Source organism: Larus michahellis, chromosome 1 (assembly GCF_964199755.1).
Source record: "Larus michahellis chromosome 1, bLarMic1.1, whole genome shotgun sequence".
Lineage (NCBI taxonomy): Eukaryota > Metazoa > Chordata > Aves > Charadriiformes > Laridae > Larus > Larus michahellis.
In genome coordinates, this window is record NC_133896.1 from 158,907,683 (window position 1) to 158,933,847 (window position 26,165).

At 39.7% G+C, this 26,165-nt stretch overlaps 1 protein-coding gene across 4 annotated transcripts in view; it reads right to left on the bottom strand.

The window, feature by feature from the left end:
- Window positions 1-26,165, bottom strand: part of MYO16 (myosin XVI) — a 400,883-nt gene that overhangs the window by 13,666 nt on the left and 361,052 nt on the right. For all 4 annotated transcript variants that reach the window (XM_074561661.1, XM_074561651.1, XM_074561671.1 and 1 more), the window contains 2 exons: window positions 13,422-13,580; window positions 6,233-6,324 (listed from right to left, as the gene is read on the bottom strand). In XM_074561661.1, coding sequence (XP_074417762.1) covers window positions 6,233-6,324; window positions 13,422-13,580 — 251 coding nt within the window. The remainder of the gene's footprint in view (window positions 1-6,232; window positions 6,325-13,421; window positions 13,581-26,165) is intronic.

The window sequence follows — 26,165 nt, forward strand, 5'->3', positions numbered from 1 at the left end:
CAGAAGCCAGGTTTAGTTCTAGCTGGGCTTTGGCCCTCCTGATTTTTTCCCTACATAGCTTCACATGATGTCATGCTGAACAATAAAACTGGAAGGAGTTGGCTGGCGGGTGGCAGCTGCTGCTCGGAGATGGGCTGGGTATCAATCAGCGGGTGGTGAGCAATTGGATTGTGCATCACTTGTTTTGTATATTCTTTTATCATTGCTATTACTTACCCTCCTTTTTATGTCCTTTTAAACTTTATCGCAACCCATGAGTTTTACCTTTTTTCTGATTCTCTCCCCCATCCCACTGCGGGGGGAGTGAGCAAATGGCTGCGTGGTGTTTAGCTGCCTGCTGGGTTAAACCACAACAAGTGGGTAACCAAAATCTTACACCAGGGTGTATTGTATGTTTGATATTACTTAATCTACTAGGATGGCAAGCTGCTTGCTTATTTTTTATCTTGTTCTGTGAGTATTTCCATAGGATGCTGAAGGCATATGACATCATCTGATTACAAATAAGCCAACGTTCAGCCACGAGAAAGCTAAACTGCACAAAGAGGCTTTGTACCTTTTAATGGGAAATTGTCTACCTTTCTTCTCAGATGGCTGAATCTTCGGAAGACTATGGTTGTGAACTAACTTGCACAGAAAGCAACCCTATAAATGTGGGTGGATTATTACAATTATATTTATTTTATGGAACATAAAAGATCACATTGATATGTGTATGAAAATTCATATAATATCTGGAACATCACATAGAGTTTCTACTTTTTTACTTAGTCCATCTCTCTTTTTACTCCACCACCCTGTCCTTTGTCCTTGGTTCTTTCTCTCCTGTTTTTCGTATCTTCCTTTTAGTTATTTTTCTCACTTCTCTGTGATTTGTTGTGTTGGGTTTTTTTTCCTTCTGCCTGTCTCTTCCTTCTTTCCTCTTTCTAATTTTATTATTTACCTTCTCTCTCAGTCATTTTAGTCTTCCTCCAACCTTACTTCTCTGAATCATCCTTTATCTGGAGCCTGTTTTACTCCCCACTCCCGCCCCACACACACGCTTATTATCACTCTAGTCTTTAATCTGCCCCTCACTTCCCATCTGTTCATTAGCTCCAGGTTGTCCATCTCATCCCGTTACAGACAGACCATGCTGCTTCTTGCTGCCCACATAAGAAACAAGGAGTCTTTTCGCTGGCCTGCTTTTCTTCATTCCACTCTATCTTTCTCACACCACATCCCACTTTGTAGTGAATGTTAATAACAACTTTAAAATATTTTTACCCAAAAGAACAAAAAAATAAATACAGTCCTGGATTTGTGAAAAAGAAGACGACAGGACCGTTTAGCTTTTGTGTGAGGTGGCAAGGACAGAGTCTTGCTTTTCTTGACTCTATTTCATCTTGCTGCTGTTGCTGACATTCCAAAGAACGTATGTATTTCAGCAGTCTTTATGCTCTATCTTTTAAACATACACACTCAGAGGAGCTATCAAGAACAGAGGATGCAATAAATACAGTCTGGAGAAGAGAGCCCATTGGACTGGCTAAGGAACTGAGAAACGCCTCGTGTAAAAGAAAAAGAGCACAGAGGTAATATTTTATAAAGCTTTTTTATGTTAGAGGAGGGTTTGGGTTTTAGACCCTGCTAAGCAATTTCAACATTTGTGGAGTCACCAGTATGCTTTGGGATCACTTCCTGGAGTGGGATTGAATAGAAATGACTCTTAGTCATAACAAAATTTTCTATCTACGCAAGATTATGGCACAAACGGCCAGAAGAAATCCATTTTGGTGGTTTCTTTGCCTCTGGAAGGAAACGGGCTAAAAATTCCAGACTACAGATCCAGGCACATTTGGAATTCCCAAACTGTTTAAAGAAATCACTGAAGTAATTTGAAACAATACGCATTTAAATAATTTTAAATCAGCAATTTAAAATCAAGTTTGAAAAAGGAAGTTTCGTAGTTTTCTGCTGTTCAGGGAGCAAGAGGCACAGCACAGCTACCAAAAGGTTTCATGTAGAAGCTGAGTTAGATGCAGTCCTTGTAGCTGATGTTTGTGGGCTTAGTCCATAAGAGCAAAGTAGGTTTTCTTGTAAGGGTAAATCAGGATATTGTTTCTTGCAGTACCATTTTACTGTAGATTTCTAGTTTACCTTTTGAAGATTTCCTTTACTAGAATGCTTTGGTTTACAAGGAAAGCAGAAAATACAAAGAAACTGGTGTGCTCATTTAGTGGAAAGAATATGTGCGGCTCTTTGCTAACAAATAGTTTCTTAAAGATCTACTATCCAAACAAACTAAAGCGCGTGAAACTTCTTGATAACTGGTTTGACCCTCAAATTCATGATTCGGTTTTCATCTTCTTTGAGGATGAAGATGATGTTACAGTGTTATATCAGATATTAGGATCTTTATGGTTTTAGGTGGTACTTAATTGCAACCTATAGATATAATCACTTGGAAATCTACAACTGTACAGCTACAGAACAATATGAAGGAAAAGGTATTAGTTTAAAAAAACATATTTTGTTGTTTTTACAAGCAAGAGTTTAATTTCTTTTGATGTACGTTCTTTCATTTCTGATGAGACAAAAACCAAGCTTTATTTTTAATACTCCTTCCCTTTTTCTAGCAGAAGAAAGTAGAATTTTATTCCGTAACTTTCAAATGAGAAATATTTTGTATTTCAACAATTGTTTTCATTTTTTGTTTTTTTTTCATTCTGATAAAAATTGACCTTTAAGTAACCATTGCCCTAGAAAAGTAGCATTTATGGCCAACAGTGAACTTTTGTTTTGTTTTGTTTTCAGCAGAATTTACTTTAGAGACGATCAATTAAGTTGCTGAGTTCACATCTGCATGGGATTTTATACTTGGTAATTGCTTCCAAAAGTGTTTGTTAAAAGATTGATCTTTATGATGCATGTCGACAGATACTGAGCTGAAGAATTTGCTCTCTGAAGTGTGTAGGTTTGCAGTGTGCAGGAAATACCAGGCAGTGATGCAGGTAATTATCACCTGATGTGACAACATGATGGTACTGTAAGCCACAATGCCTAAACTTTAGTTGGATGTAGATGAGCCTTGAGGTCCTGTGACAAAAATGAAATTAACTCCTGTCGCTTCAGTAAGGAGCTAGCAGGGAGATATTAAAAAACCCCATAAATATTAGAAGTCCCTGAAAGCTAATGAACCAGTTTCCTTTAGCTGAAATGACAGAGTGTCTGCCAAGAAATCCAAGGACCCAGACTATGTTTCTCTCTCTAAAGCAATTAGTCAATCAGTACCTTCACAGATCTGTGAAACAATCTGTCCTATTTCATACGTCTGTGCAAGAATTACTTTAAAGTGATAAGGTTACTGCAGTGAAGCCTGGCAAAGACTTTTACAATAGGGTTGTATGCTGTTAGAGTCACCGGCAGCATGCTAAGAAATGTCAACTGTAATTAAAACCAATCATTTTCAAATATATGTCATGCTTTGGAAATGGTGAGGAATGCTTTTTGCAGCAAGAATTCTCAGCCCTGTGAGCACAGAGGTTTTTTTAAGTTTTTTTTTTTCTTTTTGTGGAAAGAAGATTTTTTTCTTTTTCTTTTGGCAAGACCGTTTTGGAAGATGTTTAATCATTAAGGCAATTGTATCAAAAATCACAGAACTGCAGGTTTCTTCTCTAAACTTGTCACATTTCTTACTGAGCTTGCATTTAAGGATTGTCCCTGTATGTAATTCTGAGTACATGGCATGGAATCTATTTTAAAGATTTGTGAAACACTTTGGCAAAACATCTATTTACTGAAAAGTGACACTTCGAAGTACTGAATTGAAATTGTGTTCAGCTTTTGTCAAGCCGTTTGGGAAAAAATAAAAAATACACGGTTGTAAATGGTTAAAGACTTGCTTCTAAAATAGAGCATTTAAATGTTGCAGACTAATTTCACATAAGCATACTGTTTCCATTTGCAAAGATAAGAAGATGATAACGGCTCCCCTATACGCAGTTCATTTAACTCCCCATGTACTGTAAGGATGTATTAATTTAAACATGATCCTCCTTGATCTCAGGCAAGCATTTTAGCAACAGGGATTGTAAGGTGTTCCAGGACAAAAGTGTCTCACTGTGTGAGGTTTATAACTGGAGCAGTGTCTGGACCTTGGATTTTTCATTCGCTAGAGAGGGCTCTTTGGCCACTGTCATGCCTAATAAGTAGTTGATTGATCATTGAAAAATGTAACAAAGACAATTGCAAACATTGTCTGCAGTTGTCTTCATAATAATAGAATCATAGGATCAATCAGAATCATTGAGTCATAGAGTAGTTTGGGGTGGAAGGGGCCTTTAAAGATCATCTGTTCCAACCCCTCTGCAATGAGCAGGGATATCTTCAACTAGATCAGGTTGCTCAGAGCCCCGTCCAACCCTACCTTGAATATTTCCAGAGATGAGGCACCTACCACCTCTCTGGGCAACCTGTTCCAGTATTTTACCCCCCTTATTGTAAAAAAGTTTCTTCATTATATGTAGTCTAAATCTACTCTCTTTTGGTTAAGAACCAATACCCCTTGTCCTATAGCTACAGGCCCTGATAAAAAGTTTGTCCCCCTCTTTCCTGTAGGCCCCCGTTAAGTACTGAAAGGCCTCAATAAGGTCTCCCCGGAGCCTTCTCTTCTCCAGGCTGAACAACCCCAACTGTTGTCTGTCCTCACAGGAGAGGTGCTCCATCCCTCTAATCACTTTTGTGGCCCTCCTCTGGACGTGCTCCAACAGGCTCTTGTCTTTCCTGTGCTGAGGGCGATAATCCCATACCCTCATCCAGTATACTGATCTGGAGGTAGCAGACCTCTCAGTATTTTTTCCCAATATGGGCAAAGTACATTTTGAGAGTGTGAGAGGTAGGGCAATGGCAAAGATTTGTTATTGTGTGCAAGATGGGTATGTGTCTATGTGTGCCAGGGCAGCTCTGGCCAGCCACACTTACGTATCTGAAGAGATTAGTGTAGTGCTGAGTGCTGTCTTGGCACAATTCTTCAACTCAGACTATGCACTGTTGTTATGTCTGTGCTTTGGACAATGGAGGAGAAAAACACAAAGTGAAGACTTTTGTACTAGTCTGCTCAGATATTTACTCATTTATAACCTATTGGTTTTCAAATTTACATTAAGACCGAATAGATGTTGAAGGTTGAATCCCACTCCTGCTGGAGTCAAGGGCCAAACATTCATTCACTTGGTTAGGGCCTGTATTTTGTTGTAATGAAATTTCAGCTGTCGCCTGCAGACAACAAGTAGCTTTTAAATGTGATAAAGCACTTCTCTTACCTTCTGGTAAAATAGTTTGGAAACTGTACCATTGGTTAATGAGAGGTTTCTGTCGAGCAAATTCCTCTCAGCTCCAACATATTTTCTCTTTGGACAATATTTGGCTTTACTGTAAAATTCTTACGGTCATCTCAAATAAAGAAATGACTCAAGACTACCCTTTTAGAAAAGTGGACTGAAGACATAAAGACAACAGCAGAATACGCTAATGCCATTTAAGTGAAAAAAGATAAAATTTCTTGAATGCCTTCATGCCTGAATTGGCTACGTAGAAAGTAATGTGTTTCACATTACATATAAAATGCTGAAGAAGAGAATGAAGAAAATATATTATGACAAATTTTATTCCTTTTTGTTCGCTTTCATATCAAACTTAATTCTGTGTTATGATTTTAGTGACATTAACTAAACAGGCATTTTAGAAGAACCAAAGTACAAGCTTCATACTTGAATTGATAGATATTTTGATTTTAATTTTTACTTATTGATATTTGCATAAAAACAATGAAGACTGCTTTCAAAGTCTTCACTGCTTTTATATACAAAAGGGTGATATAGTTATGCTTTTATTCCTATGAGGTGCATTATCATGCAATCTGGTACGAATGAATATCTTGAAAGAGATAACATCTTGGTCCTCTCAGAGTGAAGAGACGTATTTCTTGACTGAAAATAGCATCCTCACAACCAGCAACAGTAAGTTTCATAAACTTTGAACTCTACTATGAGAACCTTTCAGGATGATTATCCTCCCAGCAAAAAAAGTTAAGAGTAAATTCATTATTTTCCTTAGCTCAATACAAACCTGCAAAAGAAGTCTACATTTTTTCAATGCAGACACACAAATTTTAATCAAGATAGCTTTCAACATGCAGCACTATGATTTTTTTCTTTTACTGGTTCTAGTAGACCATCAATGAAATATTTACCTGACTAGTGTGGCTCTCTCTATGTCTTTGAATCGATGAGCCTGCCGTAGTGCTGGCCGACAGTCTTGAATATTCATTTTCCTCTGGTAGACCTAAAGCAGAACAATACTAATTTATTATCTGATATTTATGCACTGGCTGATTTCAGCACGAGATTCAAAAGACCTTGACATGTTTTACTAAAAAAGAATGGAAAAATCACACATTTGCCTGGATATTTACTTTTTCCATGCTTACCGAAACCAGAACAATTATTGTTTACCAAGCATGAATAGCATTATAGGTATGCATGCTGGTTTACAGAGGGAGCCTGTAATTGTACTGAAAGAGCCTACAAATAACACATTACCTATACACTGGCCAGGGATTCCTCCTGCAATGCGGAAATCCCTGGCTCTTTTCCCCCTGGCTCCTTTTCATCGCAGGAGCAATGCAAAGGGAATGGAAAACAGGCCTGCGGTCTGCTCTCAAAGTCAACAGTAGGTCCAGGACTTACAACTTCATCTCCGCGGTACAGAGGGGGTTTTTTAATTCTCGTACTTATTGTGCATTCTCCATGTGGGAATTAGCTGCCCGAAATTTAGCTGTGTAAAAACCAGCCATCCAGTGTAAAAGAGCCAGGTAGTCTCCCTCGGTAGTCAAGAGAAACAAACACCTCTGCACAGTGATCCTAGAGCAAGGCTCACTGCCAGCACTTCCCCATCATTTCTGCCGGAGCAGGAAGACCGTTCACACAGCACTACAGAAGATCTGAAAGGTGGGATGAGAGGAAGCAAAGGCAGAGGCGGAAACACAGTGAGTCCACGATAGGCGTTATTAAGGCCCTCACAAACTAGAATCACAGGCACCATGGTAGGTCTGGTATTCAGCAATTTTGGTATTGCTGCATATAGCAATGGCATACTCTGGCATCCATAAACAACATATCACTACTTCTTTAGTCAACTGAACATAGCTAGCCACCCTGAGAAGAGGATTCATCCTGGTAAGAGATACGCAAGTTGAATTGTTGAGATTTACTATCTAGAAATGGATAACAGCTAACGCAAAGTATTTGATTAGACGAGGCATCTACCTTTTGTGGGGATAAAACTAGGTAAGGTGATTCTGGGGCTAGGTATGTAACTCTTAGATAAGAAAAAAATGACACAAACCTCACTCTTTGCGTACTATACACAACACACAGAGAATCATTATGGAAAAAATTAAAAGTTCAAATGCAATGAATCATAAACTACTTATGGGATTAGGTATTGCACTAGACATAGTTCTGTTTCATGCTCACGTTCAGTTTCTTCTTCCATCATGAAACTGGCACAGAAAGACACTGTGAAACATGCTTGTCTTCCAACTCTGTATTTTCAATATTAAAAAGGGGTGGTGGTGGTGTATTTTTTAATTTTTATAAATAAGTATTAACTCTTACATGGTTACTGATATATGATTTAACTCAGGAAAATATAAATTGCATGAATAATCCCATAAAATAACTTGATTTTGTGAGAGAAATAGAATAAGAATTTTAAAAAGAAAGAATGATCCTTATACATTTTTGGCCTCTCTACTCTGCTTTTAGTTTCCCCCTTATAACGGTGCATCTGCGCAGCTTTGTAACTACGGTCAGCCCTTTTTTTTCCACTTGTTCTGAATGAGGCTTGTGTAAAGTATTCATAAATATGGATCTTTTTCTACAGCTTCAAATCATCTGGACTTCCTCTGGGGACACACAGGCAGGGAAGAAGATGGAACCCCTGCTTACAGCTCAGAAGCCAGGTCAAATCTTGTGAGAATCCAGCATTTCAGTCCTTTTCTGCCTGGTGCAGAGAGCCAGTCTGACCCTGTTCTCTCGGCGATTTGAACTATGTGTTGTTTTGAGGTGGAGTTATCAGTTTTTGAAGCCAGTCCATGATATATTGGGTATGTACTGTGGCAAGGTCTGATGTTCAGGGTCTCCAGTATATTAGGCTTGTAAAATATATGTAGGTTACCACTATTCCTTTCTTACCTACATTAAATTTCCTGTTGTCCAACTTAAAATTCTCCCTCAGTAAAAATTGCATATTTTTGGTCAAATTAAATGCTTGAAATAAATTTCCCTCCAAAAATCCAGTTTTGACAACACAAAACAAATCCTTTTTTTTCAAATAATTTCCTGAACTAATAATTTATTCACATGGATTCAGTTTGGATACATCTCAAACAAAGTAATACAAAATCATCCACATTTTAATAAAAAATGCCTTTTTAAAGTAGGTGTTATTCATTCAATTCAAATAAAAGATATAATGTAAAATATTCGCATGATTCTAGACCACCATAAATGAACGAAAATACTTTGCTAGGCCAGCAGCATGTTTTGAAAAAGATACTGTTTTTGCACTACATTCATACACTTTAGGATCTACCGTCCATGACAGCCTTGAGCTAAGAATAAGGTTATCAATGATTTTCTGTTTATTTCTATGAAAAGCACTTTGATAAGAGGTCTTATCAAGGAAAGTTTCCATGTACAGCAACAGCACGTCATCACAGACATTGCAAGCAGAGGCTTGGTGGAGTTTGGAAAGATAAATGGAGTAGTTGATTATATTCTGAGAGTTTTCCTTTACGTACACCTAAGTAAATATTAGGATACCACAGCTGTGCACTGAATAAGACCTTGCTCAATTCAGCACAAGGTTGGAAGCATCAGTTTAGCAGGGGCAGAACTACAAGAACATAAATTAATCAGGGGGTTAAAGCTGGAGCACAAATTACACCATCTGGACTGGGGTTTCTTGCAACTGTTCTCAAGTTACCAAAAGTAAGTCTAATTTGGCATTTTTTTTGGCAGAATTATGTTTGCTAACATTACTACTGCAATTATACATGATGGTGAAAATGATAGCAAGAAATATGATTCAATCAATAATATCTAACTAGAGAAGTTAAATGAAAGAAATGCATTCCATTTTTTTCACATAATCAAGAATATGGCCTTGTCCCAAGTAATATGGCTATTCAAACTAGAAACCCAGTCCTTTACCCACTTACTCCCTGTAATGCCATTCTATGTTGCTTCAAGGGATGATCCCATACTTCCTATACTTTCTATTTCCCATTTCTGCCCTGTTCTCAGATACTCCTTTAGGATCCTTCAGATAAACAGCCTGCATCTCAAATATCAAGATCTAAACGACTGGGACATCCAGAAGAGGTTCTGGGTTCCAGAGAACCTCCAGTCTCACAGGTCCTGCTACCCCTGCACTGGAGATCCTGCACCTCCTGGCCTCCGACATCCATATTTGCAGAACAGCAGCAACACCACAGTCTCTGGGTCTTTGCAACTGCGGCCACACATCATTCCCCAAATCTTCTGCCTCCCTCCATGATTCCGCATTCACACACAGGCTGGATCTACTGATCAGCTCTGCTTGATACATTGGCTGCTATAGAGTGAAAGAGGAAAGGCAAGATGTAAGGCTCTGCGCTCAACGGCATGTAACCTGTGTCATGGTGACATGCCCCTTTTCTGTCAGGTTATCTGCTGTGACACCTCTCCCACTCTGCCACTTGTTGCCTGCTGTGCTTAGACCTGGTGGTAAGTTTCAAGAGACTGTGTAGCAGACTGTAGCCCACAGGTGACCTGCTTAGACAAAATGGCTACCTTCTTGATAGCTGAAGTTAGACAAGACTAATCCCCTTACCTGACTAATGCATAGGGCTTTTGGTGACAGACAGGTTTCTAAACAGTTACTCTTATGCTGATCAGCATAAACTATATATTAAGTCCATTCACATGGATCTCCATACACAAGCAGTGGACCTCAGTTACAACTGAAGAGAAGAGGAATAGCTAGAGAGACTTCCTTTGCGGGACGGCAGCGTGCCAACGGAGCTGGATGAACAGCACAGGGCAAAGTGTGGAGCTGTGTGACCCCTGGGCACGCTGCAGCACAATGCTCCTTCGGTCCAACAGGGCTGTCTCATCGATACAATAGCCACTCTAATTTTTCACTTGGGTTACACAAAGTACCTCTACAACACATTCCACTGGAGGTAAAGAACTGTCAGATATCTGGGGAATTTCTCCCTTTCACAACCCAAAGGTTAGGTCACCTCAGTCACTTATTACAGTTGTCACATTTAAACATTTCACTTAAACACAGAATCGCAGAATCATGATTAAATACTCCTCCGTACCCTATTAGGTACTAGTTGGAAATTACACCAAATTTGAGTAAACTTTTACCTGCAGTGTTTGAATGTCTCCCACCAGAGGATCTGCTGTTTCAGGTGATTTAGAATCAGAGCTTTCAGCATTGTAACGTAAAAGGCTATTACAGGCTTTTTGATTACTTTTTGTGTTTGGACAAGAAATAGCAAAAAAAAAGCTCTTTCTTTCAGACTGAAAACTCTGGTAGGTGTGAAAGATTTGTGGCAGAAAAGTCACCGTTGATAGCACAGAGCTGTGGAAAGGTGTTACTCCTAATAGTAAAGATAAACTAAAGAAGAAGAGGATTACATTATATAAAATAAAAAAAAAATCAGCTTCTATTAGAATTCTGAACAGCAGTGCCAGAAATTAAACTCAGCTTCTGAAAGCAACACAGCATTAATCTGTTTGGAAGCTGAGCCAGACAGTTTTTTAGCTGCTTAGCAATGGTTTTCTAAAGAATTCATCAGATTGTAAGTAAGATTAACATCTTCATCAAAATGATTATTCTTATAACCAGAGTGACTTTAAGTTTCATGATACTTTAGAGGAGTGGTGCTGACACTTCATTCATGACAGCAAAAGACTAGTCTTATTTAAGAAATTGCTCCTCTCTTAAGTCTATGAGTAATGTATGAATCTAGACTTTAGTTCTATCATTGGAAAGTAGATTATATAGTCGCAATGTGTAACAACGGGAAGCACACTACTCTATATCCGAGAGTTTTGTAGTCTCAGTATCAACTATTTAATAATACATTTCAGGTTTTATTTTCCTCATAGGTAGAGGAGTTTGGTATACAGTAACAAAGAAATGAAGAGGTATTTTACATGGAAACATCTCCTGACACATTCTCAAATATCAGTATGGCCTAGATGTATCCAACAAGACACAGATTTCAAAATCATGACGATGTTAAGGTTCAATCCCGGAAGGATTTTTTTCCTAAGCAAACTGGTTTTAAATTCATGCAATCAAAGTACACCAAAGTTTTCCATAGTGTCAACTCTTTCAATTATTATTAAAGGTCGCTGGAAAGGTAGCATTCTGTATCACAAAATTTATAATCTGCTTTTGCTCTGCATCAGGGTGACATCAAAGCTTGCATCATTTCTACAACAGTCTGATAGGCAAAATATAGATTTGAACCTTGAAATACCAGAAATAATGCTAATTCCTTAACCAGTGGGATACTGACAGACCTAAAAGTACTTTTTTTCTATTTTTCTACTCATAGTATACAGTGAATCTCAAACCCATTCCTTACCAAGGCTGCATCAAAATTGGGAACCTTCCATGAAAAGTTTGATGAATCAGTGTTTTTCAATGGAAAAAGTGTCTTACTGGAAAATTCCATTGTACAACATTACGCCTTTATGATTAAACTTTCCACATACAAATAGTTTAAAAATAATAGAATCTAAAGATAATTAGATTATGCATAGTAGATATTGTATATTATCAATATGAACAGCCCTGGTTACTAGTGGTTGCAAATACACTGATAAAAACTTCACACAAACAATTACAAGCACCCATCGCACCGATTAGTTGGCCTTTTATTCAAGCAATGACTATTTCTTTCGCTAACTAAGATCGTTTACTAACAACTATAATAATCACAAATTATAAACGTAAAGCATCATTTCATTTCTAAGCCGTAAGAAACAGAGCTCTTGTGATTAAACTCCCAATTAAGGGGTCTGGGGACAAAATGGTTGCCCTTACAAAAAGCTGATCTCCCACAGGTCCCATCAGGACATCAGAATATATGGTTAAAATCCTACATAGAAAGGAATCAAAGACTCGGTCTACCAACAGTTTTTGTGTTAATTTAACAGTCTGGCTGTTATACATACTGAAAATATGCTCCCCTCCTCCCCAAATTATTATACTGATACAAATGGGGACACGGTTGTAAGGGACAAAGATGCCTTTTTCCTCTGTCACAGTGTGTTCCTGGCTCCACACAGGAATGAATGCACTTTGATACTTGTATCACTTCTCAGACTGGACGAGTTTTCTGCTTCGATTATCAGAGAGAGCAGGAAGAATTATTTTGGCCAAGCACTGCAGAATTTGGAGAATAGGTTTTCTTGAAAAGAAAGGAATTATTTGATTTTGATGTGTTTCATTTTGATGATAAAGCTTTATTTTTCATTTCAAAACATTGCGTATTAAGCAGGTCTAGTATTAATTTTTTTTAAAAAAAGAGGATAGCATATTCGGAAAACAAAACTCAGTATTTCGCTTAACGTAATATTTTTCCCTTTAATTTTTCCAGTATAACTCCCAAACTACCAACTGCATTATGTGTAGTTCTGCCCTTAACAGTAAAGGCTATGCAACTGTTCTGCTTACACAAATCATATTTAAACTTCAGTTTTCAGCATGAAGATAATTGTACCCACTGCCATGCATGCATTTAGACATCTGCTTCTCCACATTCCATCAAAAGAAATACTTTCTATTTGTCTTGTGTCTATTCATGCTCGTGTATTTGTGCGTGTGACTTTATGTAATACTGGTGTTATATCCTTAGCATTTATGCTTTTAGGATCTTGAAACATTTCATTCGTTCTGACATTGCTCTTGCACCACTTTGATCATCTTGTTGCAATAATAAACAATTTGTTATTCACTAGTAAGGCACCTGTAGCAAAGGGAGATCCTGATTTGCCATTTTCTGTCCCATTTGTATTGATTACAGGATCAGAAATCTCAAATCTCAGTCCTCCATGCCTCAGGCTGCTTAGCGACTTGGAGCTGAGCTAATTACTAATTCCTCAACAGAGGCTGTTTTATTTTCTTCATATTCAGCTTTTATTGCAGAGGGGCTTATCAGTTCACACATACAAAGTTAAGCCGGTTCCAGAAACACAGATATTTCACAACTCAGAAGATTCCAGCTTGACTATATCTTAAAAAGCTCACTCAAGGAAACACTTCAGCAATTTTATGTTAGAAGAGCTTTGGGATTAAAAACTGCTTACCATTTGATACTGAATTTCCATTTTCAGCAGTCACAGAACTGGACAGTGGATTAGATGACTGAGTTCCATGGTTATTTGCATTTTTATCCTGGGTTTCTGATCCAATATCTGATGTATTTGGATCTTCCCTGCTCCTCAAGTTCAGATTCGTTTCAGCACCTGCCACAAACAGAGAAAAAGCTTGTCAGCTTCCTACTAACCAGCGGCTTTCACATGTAACTAGAAAAAAACTAACACAGAGAAACTAAATTACTTTATCAAATTAATTTAATTAATCACTAAATTCACGAGTCCAGAGATAAATGTGGAATGTTTAAGTCAGTGATTTTTGCAGGGTTTTTCTTTTTTTTCTAGTGTTCCACTTACAGTCATTTAAAGTTTATGGAAGTGAAAGGCATGAACAAAATTTCATTTGTACTGTTTCTTTTCACACATATATCAGCTGAAAAAACTCAAGAAACGTTTATATTGCCTTGTTTTAGATTCTATGCTATTTCACATGCGTTCATATACCGTTGTCGTCACTGCAACGTCTTTCACCATTGCATTAGTTGATACTAGCTATAACATGGGTTTATTTTTTTCTCTTATCTCCTCCCACAAGAAATGAAACAGCCTTTGATATGAAACCATATGTAGCAAGATTCCTCCCAGCAGAGCCTCCCTATGGGCATTATTTACCCTGCCTCAGGGCTCTCCAGCCATCAGCTGTCATTTTCTGTAAAGTTCCAGGTTGTCATGTCATAGCCTTTTAGTTAAAATTTCTTCAAGATATCAAGAGGAGGGCTGATCCTGTAGGAGTTCCCAAGCTGCTTGCAGTGCACAGGCATTTCTCCAAAGAGAAAGGCAAAACCCTTCCCCCTCTGACTGATGGAACATCCACACAAAGCGGAGCAGCTCCCAGCAAAGTGCCCGGAGCTGGCTCTGAGCTTGCCTGGCTTTGTCAGCCCAGAGTGCCACAAAAAATAGGACTTGGCCATCAGATGTGCCCAAGCGGTGCTCCTCACTGGAGTTCAGGGGCCGGAGGCAGGCGCGGAGCTGGCAGACAAGACTGTGAACAGATGGGGACGGTAGGAGGGACCCCCACTGCAATTCTGATATCCCTGTCTATCCCCACTCCACCCCCGTGTGGCAGGGCAGTTGAGGCTGCAGGAAATGCTGCAATGGCAAGGCTATGCAGTTGTTGATGGATTTCTCTCTCTTTTCTGTGTTTCTCTTCATTTTGTAGTGAACATATACATACTTTTTCCTTGCTATAATTAGGTTTGTTTCACAGAAGACAAAGCTGAATGCAGGTCTCTGTTTAGCTCCATTTCAGTTGTCCTAACTCTTTCCACCCCCTCTGAGGGCTGACATCTTATGGCTGACCTGGGTGCAGAGGCCCTCATTTAACACTCTGAAATGGAAATTTTTCTTCTATGACAGCTCTCAAAGAGCTGTTCCTTTATTTTGGTTGTGTCTATTTAAGCTTTGTCATAATGACAGCAACAACCAACGGAGGTCAGAAGACTAGTTATTAAAACCAACATTACAGCATTCATCCATGCTTCCAATGACATCCTGAGCTCCCCCAAAGATATGATATATTCTTATGTCTTAAGCACATGAGCATTTTTCAAGGGGACAGGAAAAACATTTTTTTACCAGGTAACAGATACTTCGCCTACAGATTTTCAAACTTCACGTTGACTGCATGGTCAATTTTTCATTTTTATGCCTGAAGTGAAAAAACCCCACCTGGTTTACATAGTACCAACGTTTGAAAAATGAATTAATGAAACAAAACCTACATATCCTTTCTGGTTAACTTGAAATGTTTCGTTTCATTGAAAAGAGCTTTCTTAGTTTTGTTTAGCTTTCAGTTATCTAACTCTGAATCTTTCTCAACATTTCCTCTTCTAACAACAAAGCTGTCTTGAAAAGTCAAAAAGTTCATTTCCAAGCTGTCAGAATAAAACATTTCAATGTTGGTTTTTTTTGCTCCTTCCCTTGCCCTCATTCCCTGATCATTATTTTTTGCCAGATCTGATTGGAGTGTTTCAGTGGCACTGTTTCATAAACTGCGCATTTAGGCAAATGTGCTATGCATTGAAAAAATGAGGCCAGCTCTACCCACAGTAACTGACTTGGGAGAGGCGGCAGAACCAGAGTCTGAGCTGGAAAATGCATACAGTACAATTATAAGAGCATGCCTGATTTAGCTTTTGTACGAGCAAGTTGACTGCAAAATGCATCTTTGCAGCTCATATTAAATTTGTCTGAAAAGGAAATGTCACTTTTAGATGTTAATAGTCAGTGCACTTGCCTATAGATCATAATCCACCTACATAATTATTGTGTCACCTTTTACATAAAAAGTCTCGGGGGAAGTGGCTGGGATCCTTATTTTTCTTGATATCCGAAAGATTTATTGATTTCCCTGACATCTGCAATACGTTTGAGAATGTGCAAGTAGAAAGACTTTTTCTTGCCCTCCTATTTGCAGCAGCCTTTTGTTTCATAGGTACATTGATATCTTTTCATGGCATTCATGAAGGGCTCTTGGAAAAGTAGGTTATCTTTTCTCCTTTATATCTGTACGATGAAATACTACAAAGATTTGTGGATAGCTACTATTGAGCTAAAGTATCATCCGAAATTGGCAGAAACAAGTAGTGGACAGATATGCAGCCTATCTTTTGGGACAGCTATCTAGATAGAGATCTGTTATCCCATTTGCTCTATTCAGTCACTGTAAGAAATACATCCCTTCAGTTTCTAAATAGAAGATTATACAGAGAAAATATACTGCAGAGTGTCTTATTTAATTAATCCTGGGGGTAGAGAAGAAGCCTATATTTTGTTTCAAAATAATTGGGATTATATAAAAGTACTTGTACTAATTTTTTATATATAGTCATCTTCAGCTCTTTGTTGGAGCAGATTCATGTGAGTCTATGGAAAAAGTGTGACCGCATAGGTCGGTTAACTTCTAAAAGACTCCGGGAGAAGCCAGAGTGTATCCCTAGCAAACAAGTACTTTTCATTTATTTTGGACTTCGTGTAAAATGCATGAGTTTCTGAAGAAAATATTTTCTATAAAAAGGATAACAAGAGGATGCTTTAGTCAGGTGTAACCAGGGTACTGTCCCAGTGCCGCAAAACTTACCTAGGATCACTGGGCAATTCGTGTTGGAAGGGACCTCAGGCGGTCCCTCATGCACCCCAAGCAGGGCCAGCTGTCAGATCAGACCAGGCTGCTCAGGGCTTTGCCCAGCCGGGTCTTGAAACCCCCCAAGGATGGAGCCTGCCCAACCTCCCTGGGCAGCCCGTCCCTCTGCCTGCCCCCTGGCCTGCCGGTCCTCGGGGGGAGAGGTTTCCAGCCTGAACCCCTCTCCTTCCAGCTCATGCCTGCGGTCCCTTGTTGCCCTGACACACGCGGCTGTGAAGGGCCCGGCTGCCCCCTCTCCATCCCTCCCCATAGGCACTGGGGTGGCTGTGAGGTGCCCCCGAAGCCATCTCTGCCCCAGGATGGACAAACCCCGCTGCCCCAGCTTCTGCTCATGGGGACATCCTCCAGCCCTGAGCATTGCGGGGGTGAACTCACTTCAGGTTATTGGCATCTTTCCTGCACTGGGGGGCACCAACCTGGCCACGGCACCCAGACGTGGTCTAACAACGAGTGCTGGGCAGAGGGGACAACCCCTGCCCTGACCTCCTGGTGGTGCTCCTGCTGATGCAGCCCTGGATGCTGCTGGCCACCTATGCTGCCGGGGCTCGCTGCTGCCTCCTGCCCAGCTCCCAGGGAACCCAGCACCCTTTCCCCAGAGCTGCTCCCCGGACAGACTGTCCCCATTTTAAAAGGTAATTCCTTCCCAGGTGCAGGACTTTGCATATGTTTTCTTCAAGAAGCTTTAACATGACAGAAGACCCTGGCTTTATCTTCTGCACTGGGGTATCCTTCTCTGTCCTGCCTGCCCACTACCCAAAATATCCCTGAGCATAGCAAAAGTGTCTCCTGACTTTTTACCATAATATTTCTATTCCACACAGTTTATCATTGCACAGTGGTACCCTAGACAGGAATACTGTCAGGACAATAATAAAAGATATAGGGAAGCTTCCCGTTAACACTAAAGACTCAGAAAATCCCTACTGATTCCTATTTTATCAACCAAGAATTGGGCTGAAATTCACTTCATTGTCACATTTTCTCAGTCATCTAATAAAGAAGTTTGGACTTTTCTCCACACTAATGTCAACCTCCCCCTGCTGCCATGAATCCCTGCAGATACCAGTATGCACTGCGCTCTCATCCCTTATCAACTTTCTGAAACTATCAGAAATACTTAAGGAGAGCGGAAAAGAAAAAACTAGGGTTCCTACAGTCAAACCTCTTCACCAACACACTCAATGTTAGTTTTTTGTTCAGACTTGTGCTCTGTTGTTCTCACCAGATGGCTGGATTTACCAGGTTTCATATATTTTTTTTTTTAAGTAACAGCATCTTAACAGTTTCCAGCTAGTAATAAATGTTATTTGAAGAGTCATCCATGCCTACTTGTGAGAGACTAGCTACAGAGAGGTATCAGCTGTAAGAGCATGGTGGGAGTTCATGATTATAAAAGGAATACAAGCTTTAAGTGAAAACCTACAGACTCTTTGCAACAGCAAACAGCATTTGGGTTATTATTTCAGTAAACTGACGTTGCCAAAATGATATCTCTGACTCAGACAAATTCTGCTCTGACTAATCTTGCAGTTAATGAGGATGTATGTGCTCCAAGGATGTATGGATGTTTGGACTGGGGGCATAATTTGCCCCTCAACTGCAGCATAGCTAATAGCTGGAAGCAATCTCGTGTACAGTGTTTTTAATCAGAGTATGACAAATCAAAGTGTAACGATTATTTCCTTACAAGCAAACTCTGTATTTCAATAGACCCATAATTAATTACATCAACATTACTTGAAAAGTGTAAAAGGAAAGGTATGCAAAAGACGCAGCTCGTGAAATCCACATTTGCTTGTTATTCTCAGCGTTCCTGGAAGAGGATGAGTTTAAAACTCATGACTAAGTCATAAGGCACAGGATGGACTTATGAAATTTCACTTATTTTGGAAAGAAAAGTCAGAGTATGACAATCATGGAAATGATTTAATATATCTGCTTTTTATTTTCCTTTTTGAGTCATTATCTCACTCAAAAGAAATCTGAGGCACTGAAAGTCTACACAATACAACTTTTTGTCAAAAGAATAACTTAAACTCTTAATTGAGCTATGACTTCCAAATATCCTACTATGAAGCTCTCTTTTCTCAAACATAAAATGTAGGATCCTAAACATCATAGTTATTTCGTAAGTAGTATTTAGGCTGAATTAACGCTGTTATCACAAAATTAGAAATTGGGCCAGTAGAGGCTCTACTCAGATGACAGATTAAAGTGCAATACTGAAACATTTGGAGAAACTATTAATTTTGTAAGGAAATTATATATTTAGCCTATTTAATAACGTCTAAAGCAAAGTATAAATCAATGACTATATCAACATTTAGGTGGAATCACCATAGGCTCTTTGTGCAGCAAGACATGAAAAAACAGGATGTTATTAAAAGCCCAGCAGTAACTAACTTGGTTGGGTTGTATTTTTCTTTTCTGTCAAAGGCCTTGGTTTTGCTTTCTTTTCTTTAAAAGTATGTATATCCGTAACGTATATCTGTCCCTGTATGTTCTTTTTTCAAATACCTCTCCTTTTTAACATTTAGTGCTCATTTACAGCCTGACTGAAAACTCATTAATAACAACAGAAGGCCTCCACTGCTTTCAGTGGGTTTTGGATCAGATTCATGCTTACCTTGGATGCTTTGTGCAGCACTGCCAAAGCACCAAGGGATTCGTAATACAGAATAAATACAGAGGGCCTCTTGCTTTGTCTATCCCGGTAACTCGAATGCGATCATAACTGTTCTGCGGCCCTGAGGCAAATGGTAAGAGACCCGTGTCTACGCTATTGCACTTTCATGCCCTCCACAGAAGAGAGGCTGCATCCAAGTTGTCTACTGGGAATAGTCCCTGGCCTGTGCCATTTCCTGAACTGTGCCCAGATCCGTCTGGAAAGGAGCCAGCCTGCCAGGTCCAAAACCTTGCCAGGGACTGCTCTGGCACTTCAATTGTGCAGAGGATTGAGCTGCCACATCCAGGGCATTCCCTGGCACTGGCTCGCTTACTAAAACAGACGCAGCCCTTCACCTTGGCAGCACTAGTTACCACAATCAGAAATCAGTGGCCGAAGTTAAGTCCATCTCAGGGAAAAAAGGTAAAACATGAAAGAAAAGCAACCTCAAACCAGATGGGGCTAGTGGGGCACTAAACTGTTGTCCAGTTTCTGCTGAAGCCACGTTTAAAAGTTTCATCCGGACTGCATGGGGAGAGCAGGCGCTCCCTCGTTTTGCTCTAGTGTAAATGGAAGTCACACACCCTGCTTCATCTGATTTGACTTGTACCTGGACCATTCTTTCAAGGCACACATTCCTTTTCATTAAGTAAACAGAAAGCTAAAGCTGAGTTCCCAGCTGAGGAATTTCAGTGCCAGAAGCTAGGTGGGATGTATCTAGGTCCTAAAGAAGAAACAATCTCTGTCCTGGTCAACAAAAACATCAGCCCCATAAAACAGAAACCACAAATACTATAGAAAAAGCTTAAAAGCTTTTCTACAAAGGGACGAAACCTACAAAAATACATAACACATACAATTATGGAAAGAAATACATGAAAAAAGGGGGAAATAGTTCCCTTTCTTATCATTTAATGCCTTTAAAAAATCCCAGGATAATGTTAAACATTATTTTTTCATTCATGGAAAACATGACTTTCTGCAACCAATAATCAATATATGGTTTTAGTTATCAAGATCCACAGCTATTCAGACTTTATTAGCAACTGTGAAATGTGGAAAACACATACATTCTGGCAGATAAATTCCTGTAATACAGGAGGAGAAGCTTTTTGCACCTGGGCTACCATGGAGGCTAAAAGCTAAAAAGCTTGATTTCCTTGAAACCTGTGGCTGGCATCCAATGAAATGTAAATTTCAAATCAAGCAGCTTGTCATCTTACATGTGAATAAGAGAGAACTGATGGACCCTATTAACCAGCATATGAAAGACAAGACGTTGCAGACAGAAGGGATTTCTGATCTGTGTTGTCCGTCTTTCTTGGGAGAGTCAGGAATACATCAAATCCTAGCAGCCAACCCTGAATATTTGTTACATTTACTGTGGTAAGTGGGCAGTGTGAAGTGAGGGAAAAAAGAAAAAGGATGGTGAATGCAGAAATCATGCAGGTATTTTTTGACGAACGAGAGGGAGAGGAAGGTTAAATAAGAAAGGCCATTTTATTTTGGCTCAAGTGTTTACCACTGTGTTTTGTTGCACCCTTACAATTGCACTTGGCTTTTCCTGTTTTGCTCCGACTTACTGTTGATACATTCCTTGTCCACGGCATTTGCTAGCTGCCCTCAGCACATGTTGTCTTGGGTGCCCTTTCACTGGATAAATGCATATTGCTTCAGAGTAGTTCAGTTTACCCACATGAAGTCACACTGTGACCTGCTGTAGCATGACTGTTTACTTTGTCTGCTGAGAGCTGGAGGCAAACAGAAGCATCTTATTTGCTGAAAGAAATGGAGCAGGATGAAAACTGTCAAGACAGGATTCCCCCAGCCCATTAGCGTGTACTGCCTGTCTCACCCTCATAGCTGTGCTGCCGGCTGCTGCTGCCGTCAGAGGCAATAATTATGCATTGATTTATTTCACCTCACAAAGCCTACCCTTACAGCAGCAATTGTCTAGGATTTCCCCCTGCAATGATGCTCCTAGGATAGGCAGCAACGGATTTGTACTGTCATTTCTAGGACCTTTTCCCTCTGAGCTGTGTAAGTGGAGCTATCAGATGGTGCTACAAGCTGCTCCAGGAGCCACATTCTTCAATAGAGCAGGTAAATACAGAAATGGGGAGACCTTATAGCGGCCTTCCAGTACCTGAAGGGGGTCTACAAAAAAGCTGGGGAGGGACTGTTGGCAAGGGCATGTAGCTATAGGAGGAGAGGCAATGGTTTTAAACTAGAGCAGGGTAGGTTTAGATTAGACATTCCAAAGAAGTTCTTTACAATGAGGGTGGTGAAACACTGGAACAGGTTGCCCAGAAAGGTGGTGGAGGCCCCATCCCTGGAGACATTCAAGGCCAGGCTGGATGGGGCTCTGAGCAAGCTGATCTAGTGAAAGATGTCCCTGCTCACTGCAGGGGGGTTGGACTAGCTGACCTTTAAAGGTCCCTTCCAACCCAACACATTCTATGATTCTATGAAACAGACTGCTGCTTCTTCACTCTGAGAAGCCGCATTCATTGAAGCTCCGCATGAACACTGGAAAGCAAAGAGGGAGGCGCAGGCCATGAAGAACATCAAATGACAAAACTCACTCTGCTGGAAGTAAAGATCTCCTCTGAAGAATATTGTGTTAGTGTGACACCAATCAGCCAGAGTTCAGAAGATAAGGCTGATGATAGTGAGAAGGAAGTTGCTGAAGCGACTACAGGAACTTCTAGGTCTGGCTGGTTCAGCCCTTAAGAACCAGCAGCTCAATCACTTTTTTGTAAATCACTTCACAGCTACAGAAAGTATACACCCAGAACAGAAAGCTTTCTTCTGCTTTCTTCTCTGATGGACTTGTGCTGGTGGAAAGATAGTGACCTTATTTTATATTTATTTCAGTGACAATCATTACAAGCTGCGAATCTTTCCTTCCTTCCTAGAAGTAAAGTTAGGGACAACTTTGGATCAGGTAAACTTTCAGAGTTGATGGGGGAAATAGGTAACAAGGAATAGGAAACAAGGTAAGCCTTGTTTCCCAGTCTGTACGACTCGGATTGTTTGAATTATGCTTGTTCCCAACAAGAGACAAAGAATACTGCTGCTGAAGTGGAGAAAACGCCTTTCTTAAATACTGGTAATGGATGAAGAATATCTGAAGGCTGCTTGACAGTATCTTGAGCAAGAACTTGGAACACCTTTTTAATGCTGCAAGTGTGCTAAAGTCCAGCCAAGTGCACGTGCTTCAGAGACTGGGGATTTCATTCACCCCATCTGCTCTAGGAACTGATCTCTACAGACCTTTCTGAGGTCCATTACCAACCACAGAGGGCAAGAAGGAGGGCAGAACTGCTGGGGACAATTTACTGTCTTAGGAGAAACATTTATTCCCTCCATGTTCCCCACCCTTTCAAATCTAATATGGAAACACGCAGCTGATTTTACTCTGTAATAGTTTTGTTTACTGTTGTGTTGATTGGCTGACCAAAGAGTCTATTTCTTGTGTTTATGTGGTTAAAAAACTGCTGGTGTGCTGGAAAAGGAGGAGGCAATTTGGTGAGAAACACAGTTTCCCTTTTTAAAACTGTTTTCTTCTAACTAATGTGGATGCAGCAGTTCTTTTTGAAGGCAGACATTTAAGTTTGTTTACATTTGTGTGTGGTATCTCAGTAACAGAACAGCCATTACTGCTGGGCTTTGGCTGCTGTTGGAAGGAATTATGTGATCAGACACCGTCTCAACCTTCCTCCCCCTCAAACACAGTTGCAAATATTGTTAAAATAAACAAACAAAACCCCCCAAACAAACAAACAGACAGGGATTTGCTACTGCCAACAGCATCGCATCAGTTCTATTTACTTTTCCCACAAAATACTTCTACAGAGATTTTTCAGATCTCTCTTATACCAGCTCTGGCATCAATTGCAATGAAAAAGTCTTAGCGCAAGTGACTGTGTTGGGCAGGTAAATTGTTTGAGCGGATCCTGAGGAACAACCCAAGGAATATTTTGGATCACCTGTACTGTAATCCTGCCTACCAAACAGGGATAGCTATTCTGGAAAACCTCCTGGACAACGTTCTCAATTTGCTTTTGAAGTGAGCTTGTAAAATAAAAACTGAATTTAGATATTTCTTTAGCTTGTTTTTATGTTCATTTTGAAGGGATACAGTGATGGTCAATGACACCTCTGTGAACCTCAAAGCAAGAACATATGGATATCACAGATAAACTGTGATAAGCATCCATGCCTTGCACAAATATATCCAACCTGTGTCTAAAAACGATCACTACATACTACTAGTATGTCAGCATGATACTGCAACTAACCCTTAAGGAAAGAGCTAAAAGAAATTGAACGTGGAACTTCAGGTTTAATTTTTTCATATGTTTTTTCTTTTAAAAATTGCACCACAGAAAGGATAAAATTAATTTTCATGTTTTTCATTTTAAAATAGAATGAAAACTCAAGCCAAAAGAGCGCTAAACTTAAAGGCGTCTTTATTTTCCCACTCACAAGTGGGCCCAGGGAGAAGACAGATGCCTCAAATTGCTAGTCTTACTTCCAGTGATCCATTTCCAAATGTGCTCCTACCCTCTCAACAGCAGAGTGCAGTGGTGTGGAGAGAGCACAAGGGTCAGGGCACCCTCATGTTTATGACCAAGTCTTTTTCCCAGTCTCTTTCTAGCTGTCTTCTCTTGCTTCTCCCTCCAGCCCCACAAAATGCCAATGCTGGAACTGGAACACAATCCACACAAGGGTCTATAGAGTTTCACGGTGAGCTGCACGAGTCCTACCAAGAACTTTGAGTCATCACTGAGGGGCTGGAGTTTGCGCAGTCACAACTGCATTGATCTTGGATACCTGAGCCAGTGAGTTTAGAAGTAGCTTGGTTTATTTATAACACATCTTTGGTTGCTGTGTAGACGTAGCCCTAAATATCAACCTGACCAGTGTTGAAATGGCCGCTCTTGAACTTATCTAGGTCCAAAAATAAAAAGTCAACACATTTAATTGTTAACATTTCCAATAAGAAAAATTTTACTATGTGTGAGGCAAACCATTTCAATACTTGCCAAACATTTTTGAAAGACTGGACACGAAAGAATATTTATTTCTGCCCAGAATTTCAGAATACTTGATTTCCATTCCAGGGCAAAACAAAAACAAATGTCACAATCTTGACATTTTCTGTGAAATGGAATTATTGTTCTCTACTGAGGCTCTATGCAAAAGATGATTTAATGCCGAGATGGATGTTAAAGCATCTGAACAGATTTCTCACTCAATTTGAGACTTTCACCAAAATGTATGTTCAAATTTCAATCCCCACTACATCCCAAATGCCTGTAGTCCTGTAAAATCAAGTGATATGACATTTACTGCCAAACAGCCATATTTTTGACTGGTATCAGGAATGAAAGTGTGCTACAATTCAACCTCCTTGTTCTCTCAGATATGGCTCATTTCTCATATTAATGTATCTTTGGTTTAAAATTAGTGATGTAGTGGTTCCTAAATGAAGTTCTATGCATCTTGGATTACATACAAAAAATACTGAAGACTGTTTACTATTTAAAGAAGCCCACAACACTGTTAGTAATGAGACAACTTTCTGAACCATTGCTGAATTTGGAACAATGATGTTGCATCAGATGGTGAATGTTGCATCACAATGATGCATGAACAATGATGTTGAATCACACTGTTACAAAAATAATAATAATCTTGTAAATGTCTATCTGAATGATCAAAGTCACTATTAAAAGCGGGATATTTTTAAAATCTATGGGCTTGAAATGCAGTAAGCTGAAGCAGTATGGTGTGGTTATTGTGCTCCAGTACCAGACAGGATGAAGGCGACACAAAGTAAAACCAACCCAATGCAAAGAAAGCAGAAAAGAATTGGTAATTTAAAAGGAATGCCTGCAGTTCTCAGAAACGGACCATGTAAACAAAACAGAAGAGTTGGTGCAATTACTTCTCCTTAGCTTCCTTCCTGTTAAGCAGTGACTAGGTATGAACAGGAGAGAGCCTGTACTGGGTCAGACCGAGGGTCCGTCTACTCCAGGATCCTTTTCTGACAGCTGTAGATAGAACAATAGAATGTGTTGGGTTGGAAGGGACCTTTAAAGGTCAGCTAGTCCAACCCCCCTGCAGTCAGCAGGGACATCTTTCACTAGATCAGGTTGCTCAGAGCCTCATCAAGCCTGGCCTTGAATGTCTCCAGGGATGGAGCCTCCACCACCTCTCTGGGCAACCTGTTCCAGTGTCTCACCACCCTCACTGTAAAGAACTTCTTCGGCATGTCTAATCTAAACCTACCCCTCTGTAGTTTAAAGCCATTGCCCCTCCTCCTATAGCTACATGCCCTTGCCAACAGTCCCTCCCCAGCTTTCTTGTAGGCCCCCTTCAGGTATTGGAAGGCCGCTAAAAGGCTTACTTACAGTATACGACCATGTAAAAAAAGCAGTGATATTTCCTGTGTAATCCTGGGGCTGCGCAGTCTCCTCCAACATCTATTTGACTGGATACAGGCTTTGGAAATGTATGGAGGAGTGCTAAGTATTTGATTTATTTTTAATACAAGTATTTAAAATGCAAAATAAATATAGTAAATGTTTATGACAATATCCATTCTCTTTTCACCTGAAATACAAATGAGACTTGATTTGTTCTTCTAATAATCTTCAGGTTAAAATTGTTTATGGTAATCACACACAAAGCCTCTTTTGCATGTCAGAACAGAAAACCAAAGCAAATTACACATTACATTATTTTAGGCTGTAAGAGCAAGCAGTGAAATCAATCAGAAAGAAAAACACTGCAGTGAAAAAAAATTGTCATAACAAAACCACAAAAAACTCTTCAGCAGTAAAATATACTAGTTTTC